This window comes from Centroberyx gerrardi, chromosome 4 (genome assembly GCF_048128805.1).
Source record: "Centroberyx gerrardi isolate f3 chromosome 4, fCenGer3.hap1.cur.20231027, whole genome shotgun sequence".
In the NCBI taxonomy this organism is placed as follows: Eukaryota; Metazoa; Chordata; class Actinopteri; order Beryciformes; family Berycidae; genus Centroberyx; species Centroberyx gerrardi.
In genome coordinates this window covers 15,799,563-15,819,269 of record NC_136000.1, presented here as the reverse complement: position 1 = coordinate 15,819,269, position 19,707 = coordinate 15,799,563, and the positions used below count along the sequence as shown (strand labels likewise).

The window sequence follows — 19,707 nt, the reverse complement described above, 5'->3', positions numbered from 1 at the left end:
TGACGAATACACACAGATGTTTGGATGAAAAACATCTATTTGCAGCTTTTAGAGTGATGATACTTTCACCTTGCAGAAAAAGAAAATGATAGTAATTATGTTTCAATAAATCTACAGGTCAGATGTATTTTAGTCAAGTCAACCATAAAGAAAAAGATTCAAACTGTCATTATGTAACAAAGTTTATTACATATGTCCAAACATATGTACAGCACATTTCCCATGGAGAGTGGTTTTTGTCACAAATATAAATTATTCAGGCTTGCTTAAAGAACATATGATACAGGAACTGTAGTTGCTCACTGTGGAAGATGGATGTGTTGGCTGTTCATTGTAACAGGTTGGCTGGACAAAACACACAAACTGTCTCATGTTAATGTTTAGATTTCCCCTCTTATCTTTCGGAAATCACAGAACCACATGACAATTAATAGAGCAAGTGGTCCCTTCGGTTTTCATTGAATACTGTGATTTAGCTTTTCAGAGCAATCTCCTTAAAATGTGACTGTTTAATACTGCATCCTGCCTGTGTCAGACCACAGCACTGTCAGTGAACCCATATACAGTATGATAATACACACAGAAATAAGGCACAAATGGAGAAGCATAACAATCAATACCCAAAAATAAAACATGAGGGCCGGAGCATAACCAGTCTCGGATTTGGCACCAGTGACCAAAAGTGACCAACAGTAATAAACAATCAGACGTTACCAGCCAACTCCCATATAACCCTTAACCAATCTACCAGAATTAGCACAAGTGTCTGTAAATAAAAAATATTGCCAAACCATAGTTACAGAAAGAAAAGTATTTTTAACAATTATTTTCAGACACAATTGAATACTTATACAGGTGGAAAAAGACAATCGGCAACAGTGAAGTAATGAAACTACCATGAAGTACCGACCTTACCATACCATCAAAATATTGAAGGACAAAAATAAAGAATTGTTCTAAGTCATAGTGTTTTGAACCTTTTGCACAAGTTGTAATAAATACTGTTTAGAAAGCTTTCATTAGGCCTACTAACAGGAAAGTGGTTATGGTGAACAAAGCAAGAGGATTGCCATGATTTATATAGCTATACAATTACAGAAATAATGATTATCTGTACACATGAGAAATATGAATTTGCTAAAACCTTTTCAACCGTCTGTTGAATAGCATTTAGAGGAAAACTTACTGGCATGATTGACATATCATTCCTCACAAATTTCAAAAGAATTATGCCATCCCATTTTTGGTAAAAGTGGGACAAATGCATTCTCTTTATGAAATGATACCCCGATGTACGGTTCAGCTACATGGTGAAGATAAACATTTGAAGGTGCAGATGATCACACATTACATACTTGTATTGAAACTCTTCTAATGACATCATTTGCAAGACTTAAAGCTAAACACAAAAAAGAATGTCCATGATCCTTTGGGAATAATCCCATACATTTACCATTCAAAAGGCCAAACCCTTCAGGCACTTTTAGGATTGAGATCAGCCATCAGTTCATGTATCCTACATTTTCCTTCGATAATAGTCCATGGGACTAAGCATCCTTACGCGTTCCACACAGTCTAAACATGGACTGATCAAGTCATTTCATTTAAATAAAGATGCATGTTTTATTTAGTTTTTTCATCATCATGAAGATGATTGGAGGAAACCCACTTCTCCATGTAGGGCACATATCATTCACAGCCACAGTCACTTGGGGGAAGGAGCGTAATAGTTTGGTTTTGCTGGTAAAGAGGGTATAAGTTGATTCCCTTTCCAACTGTAAGCTTATGATTGGCTAGTCCAGACGTGTCCATCAGCAGCATGTGGCTTTGACCCTGGACAAAACACCCAGTTCAGTTTCTTAGCCAGCGCTAGCAGGCCTTATGTTTTCCTGCTGTTCCAGTTTGGGTCTGCCCCGGCTTTCTGCTCTACAGGTCGCTCCGGTGGCGAGCGCGAGTCCTGGGGAGACTTCTGAGCCTGCGGGGAGCGAGGGTCCATCAGGGGAGGAGGCTTGTCAGGGTGGAAGGGCCTGTAGTGCTCTGGGCCGGCTGGCCCCGGCGGCCTGTGCTCCGGCATTCTCCGGAAGTCCTGGAGAGGGCCTTCTCTTCCCTGGTGGTAGTTAGTGGGACGGAATTCATCAGAACGTCTTCTTTTGGGGTCTGGATGCCTGAAATGTACAGAGACCATGTTGTTCGCCAAGGTTTTTTTTGTACCCAGAGATATGACAATATGATTTCCTCATATTTCATGAACCGTTACGTTATTCCAAAAGATAGCATCTGGTTTGATTGACGCTCACCTTTCGTAATAAGGTCGATGGCCCCTGTGGTCCCGGTCATTGCCGTACTGCTCATATGGCCTTTTTCGAGGGGAGCTGTTGTTGCGGTAACTGCCTGAGCTGCGATAGGAGTCTCCATGGGGACGTCGATCACCGTAGTGATCCTTATAGCGATGGGCGTCATATGGATGATGTCGATCTCCTTGCCACGGCTGGTTGCTGTTACCGGGGTAATTGTATTTACGGTCCCTCTGCCAGTCTCCTCTATCTGTGATGAAAAATGAACGACCTCATATTAAATGACCCATGTGCCAATATCAGGAGTGAAACATATCTTATCACAACTCTACCTCCTTTAATAAGTCATTTCAATTACATAGAGATGCAGGTTTTTTTCTCAATCCATCCATCATCATGAAGAGGTTTAGAGGAAACCCTTTTCTTCATCTAGGGCACACAGCATTCACCGGTTGTTTGTTCTGGTAGAAAAGGTTTATATTGATGCCCTTTCCAACTTTGAGCTTATGGCTGAACAATTAATGAAAACATTTTTTTTTTTGAGCTACGGGTAATATTTGGTCCATGATGTACAATATTGGTGAAAACCTTTCATCATACTCAAACTCAGTAAATCCTGCACACTGACATCTATCTAATCACTTTTCTTTAAACAATTTTAAAGTTCTAAAATAAATCACAATTGCAATATTCTGTCAAATAATTGCAATTAGATTATGTGTCAATATTGTATTGTAGCCCTACTTTGAGCTTATTGCTGGTTGCCTTTATCTGGGCAATTGTATTTAAGATCTTTTTGCTTATCTGTGATGAAACAATCTCTTTACATGATCCATGTGCCTTAAATACTCAAAAATGTCTATGGGCTTACCATCGCTCCCAAAGTGCCGCTTGTTCCCCGGGTTGTATGACTCTCGGTGGTGTCCGTGGGAGCCTGGCTGAGAGGGGTGAGACATGGACTTGGAGGATGGCTGTGTGCCAGTGGAGTCTCGACTGGAACCAGAGGGCTCCGGTCTGAAAGGCTTCGCCCTCCCTGCAGGGTCCTCCTTCTTCTTCTGTTCCTTCTGAAAATGTCACAGGATAATTCAAGTGTTGGTAAGTACAATGGATCGTGTTCAACTGCTAATTATTCTCCAAAGCCAGAGGGTTTCCAATTTGTAATAGGAGCAACTCGCCTCTTCCTCATGTGATCGCTTCTTCTGCGCCATCTTGTAAAGCTTGTGAAGCTTCCTTGCACCGAACTCTGTAAACTTGGACACGAAAATCCAGAGGTTTCTGCCAAAAAGGAGCAAAATAATTATTAGCAGAGCAGAACAGGGTGGCATCGTGGTTATTTCCAAGAACATTATATCAATTTAGCTTACCGTCGCCATGTTTTGACATGCTCGGGGTCATTGTAGGCTTTAAGGCACTCTGTGATTCGGTCTCCTATCTTCAGTAGGCATGTGCGTGTGTGCTGGAGCTGTTCCTGGACAGACAGGCCCTCGTCTGGCTTATCCAGCTGCTTTAGGGCCTTCTTCACCGGCCGCATGCGCTCCTTACACTGGACACACACACAAATGTCACACACAAATCGCCCGAAGCTTCATCATAGATAAACTCGACGAGCAAACTTAATTTTGATCATATAGTGACTGTTCGTGAGAGATCTGCAGGGTCACAGTGGAGAACTCACAATGCTGAAGGTCTCCTGGTCTAGTTCATCATCCTCCTCTCCAATGGGAATAGGGTCGGACCCAGCAGTAATGTGGACCGGGCCCTGGGTCTTCTTCCCTTTGGCTCCTTTAGCCTGAGAGCGGAAAAAACAAGACATCAACACAACAAACACCCATTAATGCTATTCACACCATTAACAGGCAGGAGATAGAAAGACAAAAGGCCACAGCTTTTCAGCCACTGACCATTTTTTAGCCTCTTGCATATTCATGATACAATGACAGGCTGCATACCAAATGAAAAAGGAAATATTAAGCACTATGGAGATCTGACTCATTCAATAGCATATAAATTATATACTATATATAAATTCCGAATTAGAAATAAAAGACTTTTTTTTTTGCAGTGTGCTATGTGGAAGAGGCGGCTCTGGGCTTCACTAAAAGGTTTTGGTAACCCAGTTTCCCATCCGCCTCTGATAACCTAGTTTTCCATCCATCCACCGCCTACCCGTGTAAATCTGAAACTGCTTGAGCAAAGCACAATAAGTTAAGTTCATGATGTGCTGAAATACCTTTTCTTTTTTGGGCTTGGCGCCCTTTTTCTCTTTGTCCCCTTCCTTCTCCTTTTTAGGAGTTCCCTGTTTTTCTTTGTTCTCTTTATTATCCTTTTTCTTTTGTCTCTTCTTGGCCGGGGACTTCTCCGTTCCATCATCCTGTTCAGCCATGACAACAGACAATGTAAGTTACAATAGAAAACAGTAGGTCATACAGTAACAGTGGCAGAAGAACAGATTGTTGTTGTTGTAGCCCGCCCTATTTAAGTGTACTATTTCCGTGCTTATCTAGACCGACCCTACTGTAAAGACTGGTGGGAGACACAGCAGGTCGACTGACCTTGACCTCGCCCTCCTCTGACGGGTTGTCTGACAGGCGAGGGGAGGAGATGTCGTTGCCCTGCTCGTCCTTGAGAATCTTGTTCTCCTTTTTCACCCGAGGCTTCCTCTTCTTCACTTTGACCTGCGGAGGGAGAGAGACAGGTTGAGCTATGTGGGGGGTTTTGCTTTGCGCAGATTGCATGCACACAATATTCCATAGTCATGTGATGATAACAGCATGAATCAGTTGCTGAGTTATCAATAATAGCTTACCTCCTCCCCCGTTTTGGACACGTCCTTGCTTTCTTGTTCCTTCTTCAGCAGCTTGAGAAGATAGTCCGCTCTGGCCTGCAGCTGCTTGGCCTGAGGCTTCTTGCTTGGGTCGTCTGGGAGAATCTGCACATACAGATTTGAATGTTAGTAAGTTTGCTTCATTGCAGCACTAGTTCCAACCCAAGCAAGAGGATTGCAATGATTTATATAGCTATACAATTACAGAAATAATGATTATCTGTACACATGAGAAATATGAATTTGCTAAAACCTTTGTAATCTTCTGTTGAACAGTATTTAGAGAAGCTATTGCCTTGATTGGCATATTCCTCACAATTTTCAAAAGAATTATGCCATCCCACTTTGGTAAAAGTGGGACAATTGCATTGTCTTTATGAAATGATACCCTGCGGTACGGTTCAGCTTACACACTTTTGTAGTTCTAATGACATCATTTGCAAGACAAGTTTCAGAGACGTTGGATATTTGCCTTATCTGCCAGCTTCAGGTCGGGATCAGTCTTGATCAGATCCCAGTTGCCGTAGCCGTGCTCGTAGATGCCAAGCAAGAGCTGAATGTCGTCCTGCAGATCCCAGTCCACATCAAAGTGGGCTATCTTGACCCTGCATGTCAGCTGGAACCTATGGATAACAAGGCATTGTCAAATTTCATCTGTAACAGGGACGTCTTTATATTATAAAGCCCATACTCTGTCTCATATTTGCAGTGGTGGCTTACTTGTTTCTCTCAGCAGGATTGGAGGGCACGACTTTGTGTAAAGGCTCAAACTCTTCCTCGTGCTGGATGATGGACTTGGCGTTGACCTGCACTCCTGAGATCTTGATATTAATCCCTCGGCGTTTCCCAGGACCTTTGGCTGAAATAACAACATGCATCATTTGGGGCCTAGAAAAATACTGTATTTCTGCAGTGCGCCAACAAGTAAAACCAGCATACCTTCAGCGGGGTTCTCCTTAAGGTGCTCCTCATGCTCCTGCACTGCAGTCACACAACTAGAGTGAATCAATTCACCCAGTCTCTTGAGGTCTGCTATAGATTTGTCCACCAACTCCGAGTCTCTGGCAATGGCCTCTAGCCTGGCAACAGAAGAGAGCATTTTATCTGCATGGTTTGTCAAAATTATTAAAAAATAAATAAATAGTAGAAACAAAGCTTATTAGCTTTGCAATCGATTCATCTATCTGATGTCATTTTACATTACACTTACCTTTCAAGTGGCAATCCAAATTTCTTATATGCCTTAATGAACCTGTTAATGAGATAATTATGATCAAATTATTAAATCAAGTTTATAAAGGAAAACTATTCTGGTTTAAAGAAATGCATTTGAGTTTCATTGTGACATTAAGCATCATAAATGTGACAAAATCTTTACCGGCGGATCTCTGCGTCAGTGAAACCCTCCACATTGTTTTTGCGGGCTCTGGGTCTGCCTCTCCTCTTTGGCTTCTTGTCGTCGTCGCTATCGTCCGTCTCGCTCTCAGAGCCCGAGGAGCGGTGCTTCAGCTTGGAGCCCACATCACTATCACTGTCATTGGCCTGAGCCTGAAAGCAAAGCAAACCCTCAGACACAGGAAGCAGAGCTGCACTTTAAAATGCATACGTTCTTCCACTACTCAGCTTCTGAATCAGGATATTTTGATTGCTTAAAGTGTGTTTTTTCTACAACTCAACAGAACAATGTTTTGTTACAGTATTACAGACATTCCCTTTTGAGGCTATACCTTTGTATGCATGAATTTAGATTAGTTAACGCGGCAAAATAATTGTTACTGCATCACAGGAGATTTAACAGTCCATTGTAACTTATTTACTGAAATGTGTACACATCAGTGAATGAGGGGCTTGAGAGAAACATTCTCTCTTCATACAGCTAACAGCGCTGGAAAACGGGCAAAGAGAATCTCTCTCCTGCTCCAAATAAGCCCGTCAGGTTTTTCCCTCACCCTCTTGTTAGAGCTCCTGCTTCTGGGCAGCATGAAGATGTCCTCCATCTCCCTCTGCTTCTCCTCCTCCTCCAGTTTGCGCCGCTGGTCCTCAGGGATGATATTGTCCCAATCCCTCACATGCTTGTCGTCAAGCTCTGGAACACTCTCTTCCATGCTGGAGAAATTGGCCACCTGTAGCAACACACACACACACACACACACACACAAGATAAAGTGAGGTTAAAAGAGAGGTGGTTTAAAGAGAAAGATGTCGGATAGTGGGAGTCAGGATCAGGGGCTGAAAGCAGGTGTTAAGATACTGAAGCATTATGCAACAATGCAAAGCACTGATAACTTGCAGGTACCTTAAACTGAGAGAGAAGCTCATCTGTAGCACTCGATCCCTGGTCACTTTCTCTTGTTTCGGCCAACCTGAGGATCTCCTCAATATCCATCTCCTGCAAAAGGCAATAAATTCTAGTTTACTTCTGCAAACTACGTGAGGCAAGAATTTTGAATGCACACAAGATTGTCTGCTCAGTGTTGTGGTACCTGTGGTTCAGACTCCTCTCCCTCTGCCTCTTTGAAAAGCTCCTCTGCACCAAACTTGAGGATGGCAGTCAGTTCTTCTTTGTTGAAAGGATTTGAACTGTGAACATAAGCAGCAATGTTAAATGCGTGGAGAGCTTCAGAATCTCAGTGTTCCAGCAAAAAATCAATGACTAATTTTCAAATTCTCACTTTGAGTTTCCTGAGTTGCTGTCCAGTACAGTTCGACCAGTGGTATCCATTCTCTGAATGACAAGATGGTCCAAAACCATCTTCTTCTTGGCCCTCTCAATGATGTCCTCCTCCACCGTTCCTTTTGTGACCAGTCGATAGATATTCACCTGCAAAGTAAAGCGTGGAGATTTGTTTTACTTATTTACTGTACTATGATTTATAGTTACAGACTGAAATTGTTCCTATTCTGCACCATATATACAGTCAAAGTTATTGATCTGAACCATGGGTTACCTGTTTCTTCTGGCCAATCCTGTGAGCCCTGGCTTGTGCCTGCAGGTCGTTTTGAGGGTTCCAGTCTGAGTCAAAGATGACCACAGTGTCTGCTGAGGCCAAGTTTATCCCCAACCCTCCTGCTCTGGTGGATAACAGGAAGCAGAAGTCCTAGAAAACAGATGAATCCGTTAGCGTAACACAGACCTCATCCAACTCATGTGAACAGTAGGAAATATGCTTGGTATATAGAAAATAAGAAAACAATAGGCAATATTAATCATAAATCATATTAATATTCACTTAAGACAGTAATCTAGTAAATTCTCATGCCATTAAAGGATTACTATCATGAAAGCACATATAACTAATAGCATATAAAACAAAACTATAATTCAAACAAATCAGTATATCATTATATTTACTGCAGCTCGGATAAAAATTCAGTGCCAAACCCTCAAAAATCTTAATTTTGAATTGAGTTCAGAAATACAGTCTGCTTGATTATATTAAGCCTTCAGTATACATACCTCTGAGCCCTCTGCATTAAAGTGGTCAAGTGCTTGCTTTCGAATTTCTCCCTTTATGGAACCGTCCAAACGCTGAAGAGGAGAGAGGCAGAAAGAGATATTAAACCTTTGAACGTTTCCCGGGCTTCCATCTCTAACCTTGGCATCGCTCAGCTATACATGCCATCATGCCATCCTGTCTGAACGTCTATATTCTCAGAGACGGCATTACAGTCTACAGCAAGCAAAGACTCAGTCAGCAAACACACACCGAGTGCAGTGACTTGCAGGAACCCTGTTAGTCCTCATCAGAAAATAACTTGCCGATATAAATAACCGGATGAACTATCAGTCTGGTGGAGTATTTGTGCTGCAACACTGACACCCGATCCTGCCATCATCTGAGTCAACTCCCCTTCCAGCACAATTCTCCACCACTCCAAAAGCCCCTTCATTGTAAACAACACAGTCTTAACAACTGTTTGCTTCTATTATGCTGTCTGTGAGCTGACAGCCTACAGAGCAGCGGTTTCCAAATGCAGCTTAGAAAATGAAAGAAAATCTCACCTGGAATGGGTAGCGCTTCTTGGCTAGGTATTCAGCCAGAATGTCCAACATCCTGACCATCTGGGAGAAGATAAGGACTCTGTTGCCCCTCTCTCTGAGTCTGGTCAGCAGCTTGTCCAGCAGCACCAGCTTCCCACTGCCCCGCACGAGACTCTGTGGGACGCAAAGTCAGGATGTCAACACCGAAATTCAGGACAAAATAAACAGCGCTGAGCTCTCTACTGGGACTACGTTTTGTTCTTTGTGAAGTCGCAACTAGTTTCTGCCGCAGTGCAGAGTTTTACCCTAAGGTGACGCTTTGAGCTAAAGAAAGGGTTCACACGGAGACGTACCTGCAGGTGCTCCTGTTGTGTTTCAGTGTCTCCGTCCTCTGGCTGTTTAATGAGGAAACCGTGGTTGCAGCACTTCTTCAGCTCCATAACGATGTTCAGGAAGCCGGAGGAGCTGCCTCGGGTGCCTTTGGAGAGAGCTTTGTAGTTCCTTGTTAAAATCCACCTGGCAGTATTCAGGAACAAATTAAGTGAATGGAGAGGGGAGATGCAGCTTTAGGAAACAGGCACACTGTCGCTCAAAATGGTTTATGTGAAGGACAGATGTGATAAAGAGGCTCCGAGAGACAATAAATGCATACTTGTAGAATTGTTTCTGCTGGGCGGACATGTCGACACGGAGGATCTGTTCCACCTTGGCGGGGAGAGATTTTTCCACATCTTTCTTAACGCGTCGGAGGAGGAAGGGCTCAAGGACTTTGTGAAGGCTCTGATATCCATTTTCTCTGCCTTTGCCATGCTCATCCTCAAAATCCTCCCAACGGTCAAACCTGCAATGTGCAAGAGAGGCAACATTAATAGTCAGTGACAAAAAATGCCACGTTCATTAGCCATTTAAATCCCCCTCCCCCCTCCCCATTTCATTTTCATAAACAAGGACGTACTTGTCGGGCATTAGGAAGTGCAAGAGTGACCAAAGCTCTTTGAGGGAGTTCTGCAGCGGGGTGCCGGTGATGAGGAGCCTGTGGTTGGACCTAAAGTCAATTAATGTCTTGTACAGCAGGGAGTCGTCATTCTTCAGTCTGTGAGCTTCGTCCACACCCAGGAACGCCCAGTTGATGTTCCCAAGGACCCCCTGGAGTTAAATTGTGACAGTTTAATCATGGTAAATCGTTTATTCATTGGTGTAACCACATACTGTATGTAACCAGAATAAAAACACAAAATTATCAAGAAAACAATGATTAATTATTACACCTACCTTGTCTTTCAGTAGAATTTCATAAGTGGTTAATAGTGCGTTGAAACGGATTCGTTTCGTTTGATGGTTCACCCACTCGTAGTCGCGGATCTGTTCAAAACATAAGCAGAGCATTAGCTTATCTGACAGACTCTGGAAACACCAATGGACTGTAAGACAAAAACACCTCTAATGTAATCCGCTGTACCGTTTTCCTGCTCATGACGTCACCGAGATAGACCACCACATTCATGTCGGGGGCCCAGGTGTCGAACTCCCTCTGCCAGGAGGTGAGGGTGGACAGCGGCACCACCAGCAGGAACGGCCCGTACAGCTGGTGCTGGTGGAACAGGTAGGACAGGAAGGAGATGGTCTGGATGGTCTTGCCCAGACCCATCTCATCAGCAAGAATGACACTATTGCACCTGAGGATGAAAGAGCAAAAACACGGTTTGACCTTTCTTATACTTTCCAAATATTCTTTTACAAATGTGGCGCTCAAAACCAAGCGGATACCACTGGTGGGAAAATCAATTACTTCTTTCTATTTATTTGTACCTGCACCAGGAGTGGGCCAGCCAATTCAGTCCATCCAACTGGTAATCTCTCAGCTGCAGGTTATCATCTCCGATATAAGTCGGCTGTTTCTTTAGAGCAACAAATCTTGGCCTTTGCTTCAACACCTGAGATCACAGATGGAAACCCATGCTTTATTATGAGCACAACAAAACTAACCATTACAGCTTTGGTTTTCAGTAATTACATTTCAAAAGCCAAGGACAAAGATAAGAACTGAAGATTTGACCATTTGAAGACTGACTTAAGCCTTACCTTGCAGTCTTTAGAGGGGTTCGTTTTGTTGGAGTTTCGGTTGGTGAAGCTGTCTATACAGTGCTGAAACTTCTTCCTGACCAAGGCTCCGTCCTCCCAGCTGCACTCTGCATAGGGCAAGCCCATCCACTTGCATAAGTACTCCGGCTCATTGGAAGATGCTGTCTTGTGACTATGAGCTGTAAATATATTAAAAAGAAAAATGTATTAGAAACAAATTGTGACGAAACGTGAAAGCGCTTGACACAACACAGTTGCAGTGAAATCAGCCAACAGTTACAGCAGCATTGTGATGATGCTGGAAATTATTTAGAAAAGGGACTTACAGGGAAAGTCGGAGGGCCCTTGCGTCTTTCCTGTTTTTGTTGCTGTAAATAAGAAAACTCAATTTAGGATAACTTAAATGAAACATGCAGTAATAACGCCAAACTTTGTTTTTCTGCAGTGCTACGAGTTGAAAACAAATAAAAGCGGTTGATCGGTTCTTACCGATGATTCTCTCTACAATCTGGAACTGCTTGTTCAAGTCAGAAGTGAGCTCCTGCTGGCAGTTATGATATTCGATGTCCTCGGGGGAAGCCTTTCTCAACCTGGGAACACAGAAGGTAAACAAGTGTCAATTCTGGAAAGGCTTACACATTCATAAATATATGCTCATGTGAGGCAAAGATTTTCACCATGAATTGAGCTCGTCGTTCTTCTTTTTGAAGTTGTCCAGTTTCTTGAGTCCCTTGACCTTCTGCAGTGTCAGGGAGTCCATGCTCTCCCATGTATTGTGGATGTAGGACCAGCCCTTCCACTTGATCAGATACTGAGCCTCCCCTTCATCGTTCTCCACGTCGAACCCTTCACACGGGTCTCCATTTTCCTCCACGGCATACAGAGTAGTAGAAGCCCCAGTAACTAGAATAAAAAAAAAAAAAGTTGTTACCTTCTAGACTGTATACATTTCAAAATAACAGCGTAAATGTGTCTTTGATGAGACGCAGTGTGGGTTAAATACTCGGAAGATGTCAAGTGACAATGCATCACCTCCTTTCTTGGCTATCCTGGCGTCCATGACCTTCTCTATGGTCTCGCTGTCATCATCCTGCTGCTCCTCGCCTACATCGCCCGCCATTTCAATCAGGTCATCAGAGTCTGTCTCAAAGTCATGTTGGTCCTCTTTGTAACTGTAACACAACAGAAAGACAAGGGTTGTATAAATATCAAATGATATGTACACACAGTTTTGTTTACATTTTACCATTTTCCTATTTTCTTATCCAAAGCAACTTAAAATAAGTGCAACAGTACAGTAAGCTTAAATTCACTGTTCAACATTACAAGCAGCCTGTAGTAAGGAGTGCCAAGTTCAAAATCACAGCACCTGAACAATTAACAAGTATCCCTCTGTCTCTACATGATGAGTACAGGGGTTGAATAGTCACATTTCTCTAATCACTGCAAAAGGAAAGTCAAAGTCTCTGGAAGCCATGAATCAAAACTTATTGCGGATAAACATCTTTAGGTACCAGAAACGTACCTTTTGACTTTTGTTGCACCCCTCCTGCGTGTCTGTCTCTTCGGAGTGTCTTCCTCATCGTCGTCGTCGTCGTCATCATCGTCGTCATCGTCTTCGTCGTCCTCGTCGGCAGATGACTCCTGCTTCCTAGATTTCCTTCCCTTCTGAGACTGCTGCTTTTTGACAGCCGCCGATTTGGTCTGAGGTCTGTAAAACATCAAGTTAAGCACAGAGACACGCGAACCGCTTAGAGATAATGAACCAAACGGCTCAGCTGGTTCATTATCACACTAGTTTTGCTTTCCGGCTGTGCAGAGGCTGATCATCAAACCTAATTGCCTGACTGCAGCTGATGGCCTTGAGACAGCGCAGAGCAGAAGTGAAGCCGATTTTACAATTTGAAACATATTTGTACAAGGTAATTGGACAGAACATCTAAAATTTCAGATGCCAGATTGAATTCTCAGCATTACAACAGTGATTAAACATTTCAACCCAAAAGGAAGGCACAAATGGCATCAAGCAGCTGATCACACATTATGGGATGGATCTGGGTCGACCAGTGGGTAGCTGTCTGATGGCCAGGCTTCGCTACACTCTTACCTTCTAGCGGGAAGTCGTCTGGATCTAACTTTTTTCTCTTCCTGCTCACTGTCTGCACTGCTGGAATCCTCCTCATCCTCCTCCTCCTCCTCCTCTTCATCATTTGAGTCATCATCTTTCCAGGTATTTCTTACAACAAAGAAATACCACAAGTTCACCCTCAAGGCCCATCACTGCTAGAACCGGTTTTAATTTATGTAATATTGGCCACAGGGTCGGTCAACCCGATGTGATCAGAGATAAGCCGCTGATCAGAGATAATCGGACCAATCAAATTCGCTGTAGAAGTAGGATGTCACCTGACTGTCTGGCTACAGCTCAGAAATAAGCCCATTTTTTTTAGCCCATTTGGAGCAAACAGATACCCATTTACAAATAAGCATAAAATGATGGGAATCACAATATGAACACATTTACACCGAACAATTCAGGCAACAGAATGACATACAAACAAGACATGAATCATGCAAAACGGCTATATGGTTCAAGAGCGTTCCACTACAAAAATGAATTTTCTTGCTAACAAAAGAGTCCACTGTGTCACAACATAATTCAAAAAAGACTTAAATCAACGTGGTGTGCAATACTGACAACAACAAAAAATACATCGATCACCAAGATGTTCACAACATCTATACTTACTCTTTTTTCTTCGCCCGCGTTCCTTTCCTCTTAGGACTTTCACCCTCAGAGTCACTGCTGCCCTGCAGATATGAAGATTACAGCATAAAACAGATTTTAGGAAGATATTCATTGCCCCCCATTTGATGAGATTTTGTCTCTCAGACCAAAATCTGAGAATATTTTTATTGTTAGATATGATTTTGTACAAAATTCCATGACTATTTGTATTGTAGGTAGAGAGATAATGGTGAAACTATGATCAAAATACTCATTCTTCTACATTCTCTAATTGTGTAACTTCTTGTAAATTAAATAATGGTGAAGTTTAACAATTCATTAAATTTGCTGGGGACCCCCTGGAACCCCCTCAAGGACCCCTGGTGGTCCCCGGACCCCACGTTGAGAACCACTGCCGAATCAAACTAAAGCAATACCAGCACTTCCACATAATAGCCACTAGATGGTGCAAGTGATTCTTTTAAGCAAGCTAATGGGTTAGAGCGGGTGCATCAGGTAGAAAAGTATTGCGGTGCAATACAACCGTTTGTCTGTGTTGGTTTACTGCATTTCTTTTGAGTTTCATTTACATCTCCTTACCCCAGCTCCAATGTTTAAGCGGGCCGGCTCTTGTCTGCTGCGATTCGACCTCCTGACCCCGTACACATCTGGATGTTCTTCCCACATCTGTAATCACAAAGCATTGATTCATCATCCACTTTCTGCCTGCATTACATCACTATCTAAATAATATGGCATAGCTGACAAGGCAGTATGGATCAACTGTCACTGTGCATAACTGAGGATGTGACTACAGTGTCCTTGTGAGTCTAACCTTCAAAATCAGATTAAGAGTCCGGTAACAAAAAGAAAGTAGTAAGCTGAACCTTCATTATTAGAGGACAGGGAACTTGAGTCTGCATTATAAATATTAAGCCACCACGGACAAGCTGGACGCCTCTCTAAAGCTCGGTGACTTTTACCTTCTTCACATCTGCCAGACTCTCCTTCTTTCTTGCTGGCTTGTCTTTGACTTCTGCCGAAGCTTGTTGTGATTTGGATTCTGTGGATTCGCTGCCGGACTCCGAGTGGCTCTCTGACTCGGAGGAGCTGTTGGACTCCGAGTTGTGGGATCTCCTCCTCTCGCTGCCATGCTCGCTCTCCGACTGACTTCCGGACTCCGACCCAGAGCGGTTGGATTCCTCTGAAGCCGAATTGCTAAAAGGAACAAGGACATGCTCATTCTTTTGGTTTTGCAGCGTTGGGTTTCTGCTTGGTCGTAACACTAAAATTCGTAACACCCGACCACATGGCAAGAAAATGAGTTCAGGTGATGGGGGGGGGTTTTCTTATTCAAATTAAATGTGTATACAGGAAACTGCAAGACCAAGAAGACACAAATGAGTAGCTTGTCCTCAGCTGACAGGAAAGAGAAACCTCATTACATCATGCAGCAGCTTAACAGTCTTATAATGAGCTCATTCTCTGCAAGGGAAACCAATCCTCTTACACTCGTTTCAAAAAATCCATGATGAGTTCACAGACCTGCTTTCAATACAGCTACGACTAGGTAAAAGCCGGGCACGTTACTTTTAAAACAAGGTATAAAGCTTGGGCATCGCTTCCAGGCATCGAGTTAAATAAATGCATCATCAATGTCAAAATCTTGTGCAAAAGTTTTGTCCTTCCTTTTTAATAATCCCCAAGTGACTTGAGACAGAAGAGAAATTATTACGAGAAAGAATTACTGATAAAGACAAAATAGCAAAATATTGCCATAAGCTTAATGCTATGAATTTGTTCCCTGGATGAATAAATCCAGGGAAAACATCATCACTACTATGACTATTACTACTACTATTATTACAATAATATTATTAATATTACTTATCATACTTGATACTTTCTCCTTTTTCTTTTTGTGGAGCACGAAGGGGCGAATCAAGACATGAAAAAAAAGGGTCTAGCGCACAAGGAGTTATTTATTCAAAACAGATCTTACATAACGCAGCGTCAAATTACACAAGGGGCTTCAAATCTGGTGACCCGTCTCGTCTGGCTTTCAGTACCTAGAGCGGACACATGGGGGTGCTGCACAACCTCAAAATAGATCTGCAGAAACACATCTGCAAAAACACTGCCTTACATGGACTGTGTTGGAAGATACACAATCCATAAAACGAGCTAAAACGGGCATATGGGCTTGGTTGTGTTGTTTTCTTTCTTCATTTTGTATATCTAACGAGACTCACGTTTTAAAATGTGAAAGGATTTGTTTTAACCTCGCTAAATAAAGAGGAGTAACAAATAAACATGTCCGTATTCCGCGATTGATTCTACTAAAGGAATCATACTGAAAGATAACATTAATCAATTTGTCAACTGTTTCCTAAACTATATTATTTTTCTAAAACCGTATTTGATGACTCGTTCAATAAACCACAACACAAAACCCGTTCCTAGACAGAGCAAACCCGGAAATAGATGCCTCCTTCCGCTTTAAGAGAGGTCAAACGTGGGCGGGACATCAGACTCATCTCAAATTACTATAGGCTGACGCGTTGCTAGGTAGAAGTCTAGCCTATCGCAGCTGAGTGTGCGAGCCTCCAAACGTCAAAACACTTCCTGTTCCTCCTCCATGTAGTTCTGAGCTGAGTTTTAATACAGAAAAGTCAGCAAGCTGGGCACAAAGCAAGGGCCATTTTGTGACTTGAGAAGACAAGTGTAATGTACTTTAGTGAAAGGAGAATATTACCACGAATTCAACAGACTTTCTACTGTTTACCTGCTTAATGCATGACAACTCTAGCCATCCATCGGTATGAAAAGTTATCATCAGTGGAAGAAGGCATATTTCACTCATAAGTAAAATACTAAAATGGCTGCCAGGAGATAAACCCAAAAAACTACAGCTGTGGAAAGTGTGACCATTTACAGTGTACTGTCACTAAAAGTCAGTGTGGGCATTAGCTGATATTTGCACACAACCTATGTGTCTTTATCTAGGAACACAACAACAGTCTATTGAGGTCAGACTGTATTATATTGTGCTCAAGTTGTGTCAAAGTGGGACTAGCACAGTAAGGCAGCAGTTCCAGTACTAACTCCTTAGACTAGGCCATAGCCTTGAATGTAGAAAACACACACCATCATCTATTCTTATGACACTGCATAGCTGCTTGTGTGGTTTGTGCATTTTGCAGGCCACAAACCTGTCTGACTTCCCTTATAACATGCAAATGATCTGATATTATAATTTTTTAAAACAGCTTTATTGATGAAAATGAAAAGACAATGTTTTCATCTGCTTTTGATATATGAATCAATCAGTGAATTATATACACAAGGCCGGATTCCCACACCTGAGGACAAGGGACACACACTTGCAAATATTTACTATCTTCATACTTAGAGGGAAAAAAAAAGAAAAAAAAGCTACATTTTGTAAAAATGTAACTCATATTAACCAATCAAGCCTCTATGCCAGGGTCCTGTCAATATATTCTACATAATGATAAGTAATACAAACAGCCAGATTTAAATAAAAAGGGACATCACATTTGTCAAAAACATAAACAAACTTCAGACATGCTTAAAACACACACACACACACCTGTCAATCTCCATATGGCTAAGATGAATAATTGCACATGAAAAATGCCATAAGTTCTTTTTTTACACCTAGGATGATATGTCAACAGGACAGTAATCTTACTGCATAATAATGGGGGTCAGCAATGGACAAAATATCTTGCTTGATTAGTAAAAGCAATCATTTCACCCATTATCTTCAGAGGAGATATTATTCCATTTGAAACTGGTTATTCAAGGCCTCCTGATACAGTAAAACTCAAACACAACTTTCCATAAAAAAAAATGAAAAAGCTGGAGATTAAAATATGTTGTGTGGCACAAACATTTGAAAATTGTCAAAATGTGGTATTGCACTGTAAACAGTAGGTTTTGCTGAAGACAACATCCACACATTTTTCCAGCCATCTAAAACAAAAATGATTGAAAAACAAAATGATTTAAAAGTCATTACTATGTGAGGAATTAAGGCATTTAACGAGCAGAGACAATCTAGATATTAAGCATAAAACAATTTAGGTTTCCTAAAACTGCATTACTTGGAAAAAAACTTTCAGTTAAGATTCAGACAAAAACAGAAAATTGTAGCCATATGGAGATTGATTTCAAGGCAAACAACAAACTACTCAAACCATATTTGTTATATAACCCAACACAAGGGACAGATGTATTTCTGACCCTAAACAACTCTAAACTAATACATGGTTTCTGAGAGAGAAAAAAAAATCAACGTTAATAAAATGGTGCAATGCAGTACCAACTAGTAAGACAAGGTCATTTTACATTAAAGCCATAGGACATCAAACATGTGTGAGCAATCATTTGTAACATAATACAGGGCAAAAGAGCTTTACTGTGGTCTTATACATACAACCTATGGTCAGTGATCTCTTACATAGGCCTGTAACCTCAGTATTGAGTATAAGAAATGGTAGGAAAATCAGGGTGTGGCTATTAAACAATAGCAAGGTCATTCATATGACACTCGTACACATAATGAAAACCATAACGCAAATGTATGCACAGGTGACCAACCATGCTTGACAAGGTAAACAATCGAACCAGATGTCAAAAAGGTAAAAAGTATAGGGATCATACCTTGATGCATTGCTTTGAGTCGAAACTTCATCCTCTTGCTTTTTATTTTTATTCTTCATCATCGTTGTATCCTGAAAATCTTTGATAGGATGATGTTTTGTCCTGGTATTTACTGTCAAAAAGTTAGAGGAAACATGAACTATCATAGAAGTCTCATAAGATTGTTTTTGCTCAGGTGGCAGTTTAAACCCAGACGTTGCGACACGAGGACAGAGAAATATATTAAACCGAACGATTTAACAATCATTATTTACATCGCTAATTAAAAATATGGCTAAACAAATGACAGGTGCTGTTACATTGAGTTGAATATCGAGCCTATGTGTTTCAATATTATCCACGGATCAAGCCGCATGCATTAATTCTAACTGCGTCATCAGATAAAGGATTAGAAAAATATGGTTAAAGGGTGAGAAAATAAGTTATTTATGCACAATACAATGTAAACATACCAATTCCATGTGAAGAAAGGTGGTATAATGAAGTATTAGATTCACGTTCGCTATATCAGAGGGTTTAAATATTTATCCTATTAGAATAAAAGTAATCACCAGTAAAAAGAATAACTTAATATTAAATTACGAAAACAAAAACTTTGTACAAAAATGTACTAGGCCTTTTCAATCTTCATCCACTGCAAGACTTAGGGCGACATAAGCGAGCAGCACTCTAAAAATGGAGGCGCGCCATGGCTGCCAGAGCCCAGTATGGAAAACAACGACGAGCATTCGACCAGCAGAGACGACTCCAACGGCTCGAAAAAACAACAAAAAACGGCACAAAACGTCGTAATTCCCGTTAAAATACTAATCGTTCGATCGCAACGGCAAACTTTTGGTCAGAACGAACGACTCTCGGTTGAAAAGAGGCAAGAGAAAAGAGTCTGACGAAAGCCCATAGCACCCTTCCCAAGGCTCATCCGCCATCTAGAGCTCCTTCCTAGCTCTGAAAGCTTTGCCTTTGATTGACGTTATTTCCATTTACCCCACACTCAGGTGATGTTAAAGTCCCACCCCTTTTATTTTGTTTAAAACTGCTATTATATAGATCTACATATATTTTCAGCACCAGGGCCAAGCCTGAAAATGAAACCTTTCTCCCCTCTTTA

At 41.7% G+C, this 19,707-nt stretch overlaps 1 protein-coding gene across 2 annotated transcripts; it reads right to left on the bottom strand.

The window, feature by feature from the left end:
• Nucleotides 1–164: 164 nt before the first annotated feature.
• chd2 (chromodomain helicase DNA binding protein 2) lies at nt 165–19,667 on the bottom strand. Of its 2 annotated transcripts, XM_078282916.1 has the most exons (39): nt 19,052–19,667; nt 18,600–18,711; nt 14,894–15,128; nt 14,511–14,597; nt 13,932–13,993; nt 13,290–13,418; nt 12,708–12,893; nt 12,215–12,354; nt 11,860–12,085; nt 11,672–11,772; nt 11,509–11,550; nt 11,183–11,361; nt 10,910–11,034; nt 10,560–10,776; nt 10,373–10,462; nt 10,056–10,246; nt 9,753–9,941; nt 9,454–9,616; nt 9,122–9,274; nt 8,576–8,647; nt 8,067–8,216; nt 7,791–7,939; nt 7,602–7,698; nt 7,415–7,507; nt 7,068–7,241; nt 6,497–6,666; nt 6,329–6,370; nt 6,058–6,197; nt 5,839–5,977; nt 5,591–5,741; nt 5,101–5,223; nt 4,847–4,969; nt 4,525–4,665; nt 3,970–4,083; nt 3,659–3,837; nt 3,470–3,569; nt 3,166–3,358; nt 2,298–2,544; nt 165–2,165 (listed from the first exon to the last, which is right to left on the bottom strand). In XM_078282916.1, exons 2-39 carry the CDS (start codon nt 18,659–18,661, stop codon nt 1,880–1,882), a joined length of 5,460 nt encoding a protein of 1,819 aa, XP_078139042.1. In that variant the 5' UTR covers nt 18,662–18,711; nt 19,052–19,667; the 3' UTR covers nt 165–1,879. The 2 variants fall into 2 exon arrangements, with proteins under 2 accessions (XP_078139042.1, XP_078139041.1); XM_078282915.1 differs by having other exon boundaries at nt 18,600–19,667.
• Nucleotides 19,668–19,707: the final 40 nt, after the last annotated feature.

Bases quoted from the DNA above. Each gene is read 5' to 3' on its own strand.
- chd2 (XM_078282915.1), bottom strand. From the start codon at position 18,745: ATGATAGTTCATGTTTCCTCTAACTTTTTGACAGTAAATACCAGGACA. The intron at 5,224-5,590 runs GCAAATATCCAA...CTGTATGTGCAG, and splicing joins ACCTGAAGCTGGCAGATAAG to ATTCTCCCAGACGACCCAAG. The intron at 2,166-2,297 runs GTGAGCGTCAAT...TGTACATTTCAG, and splicing joins CATCGACCTTATTACGAAAG to GCATCCAGACCCCAAAAGAA.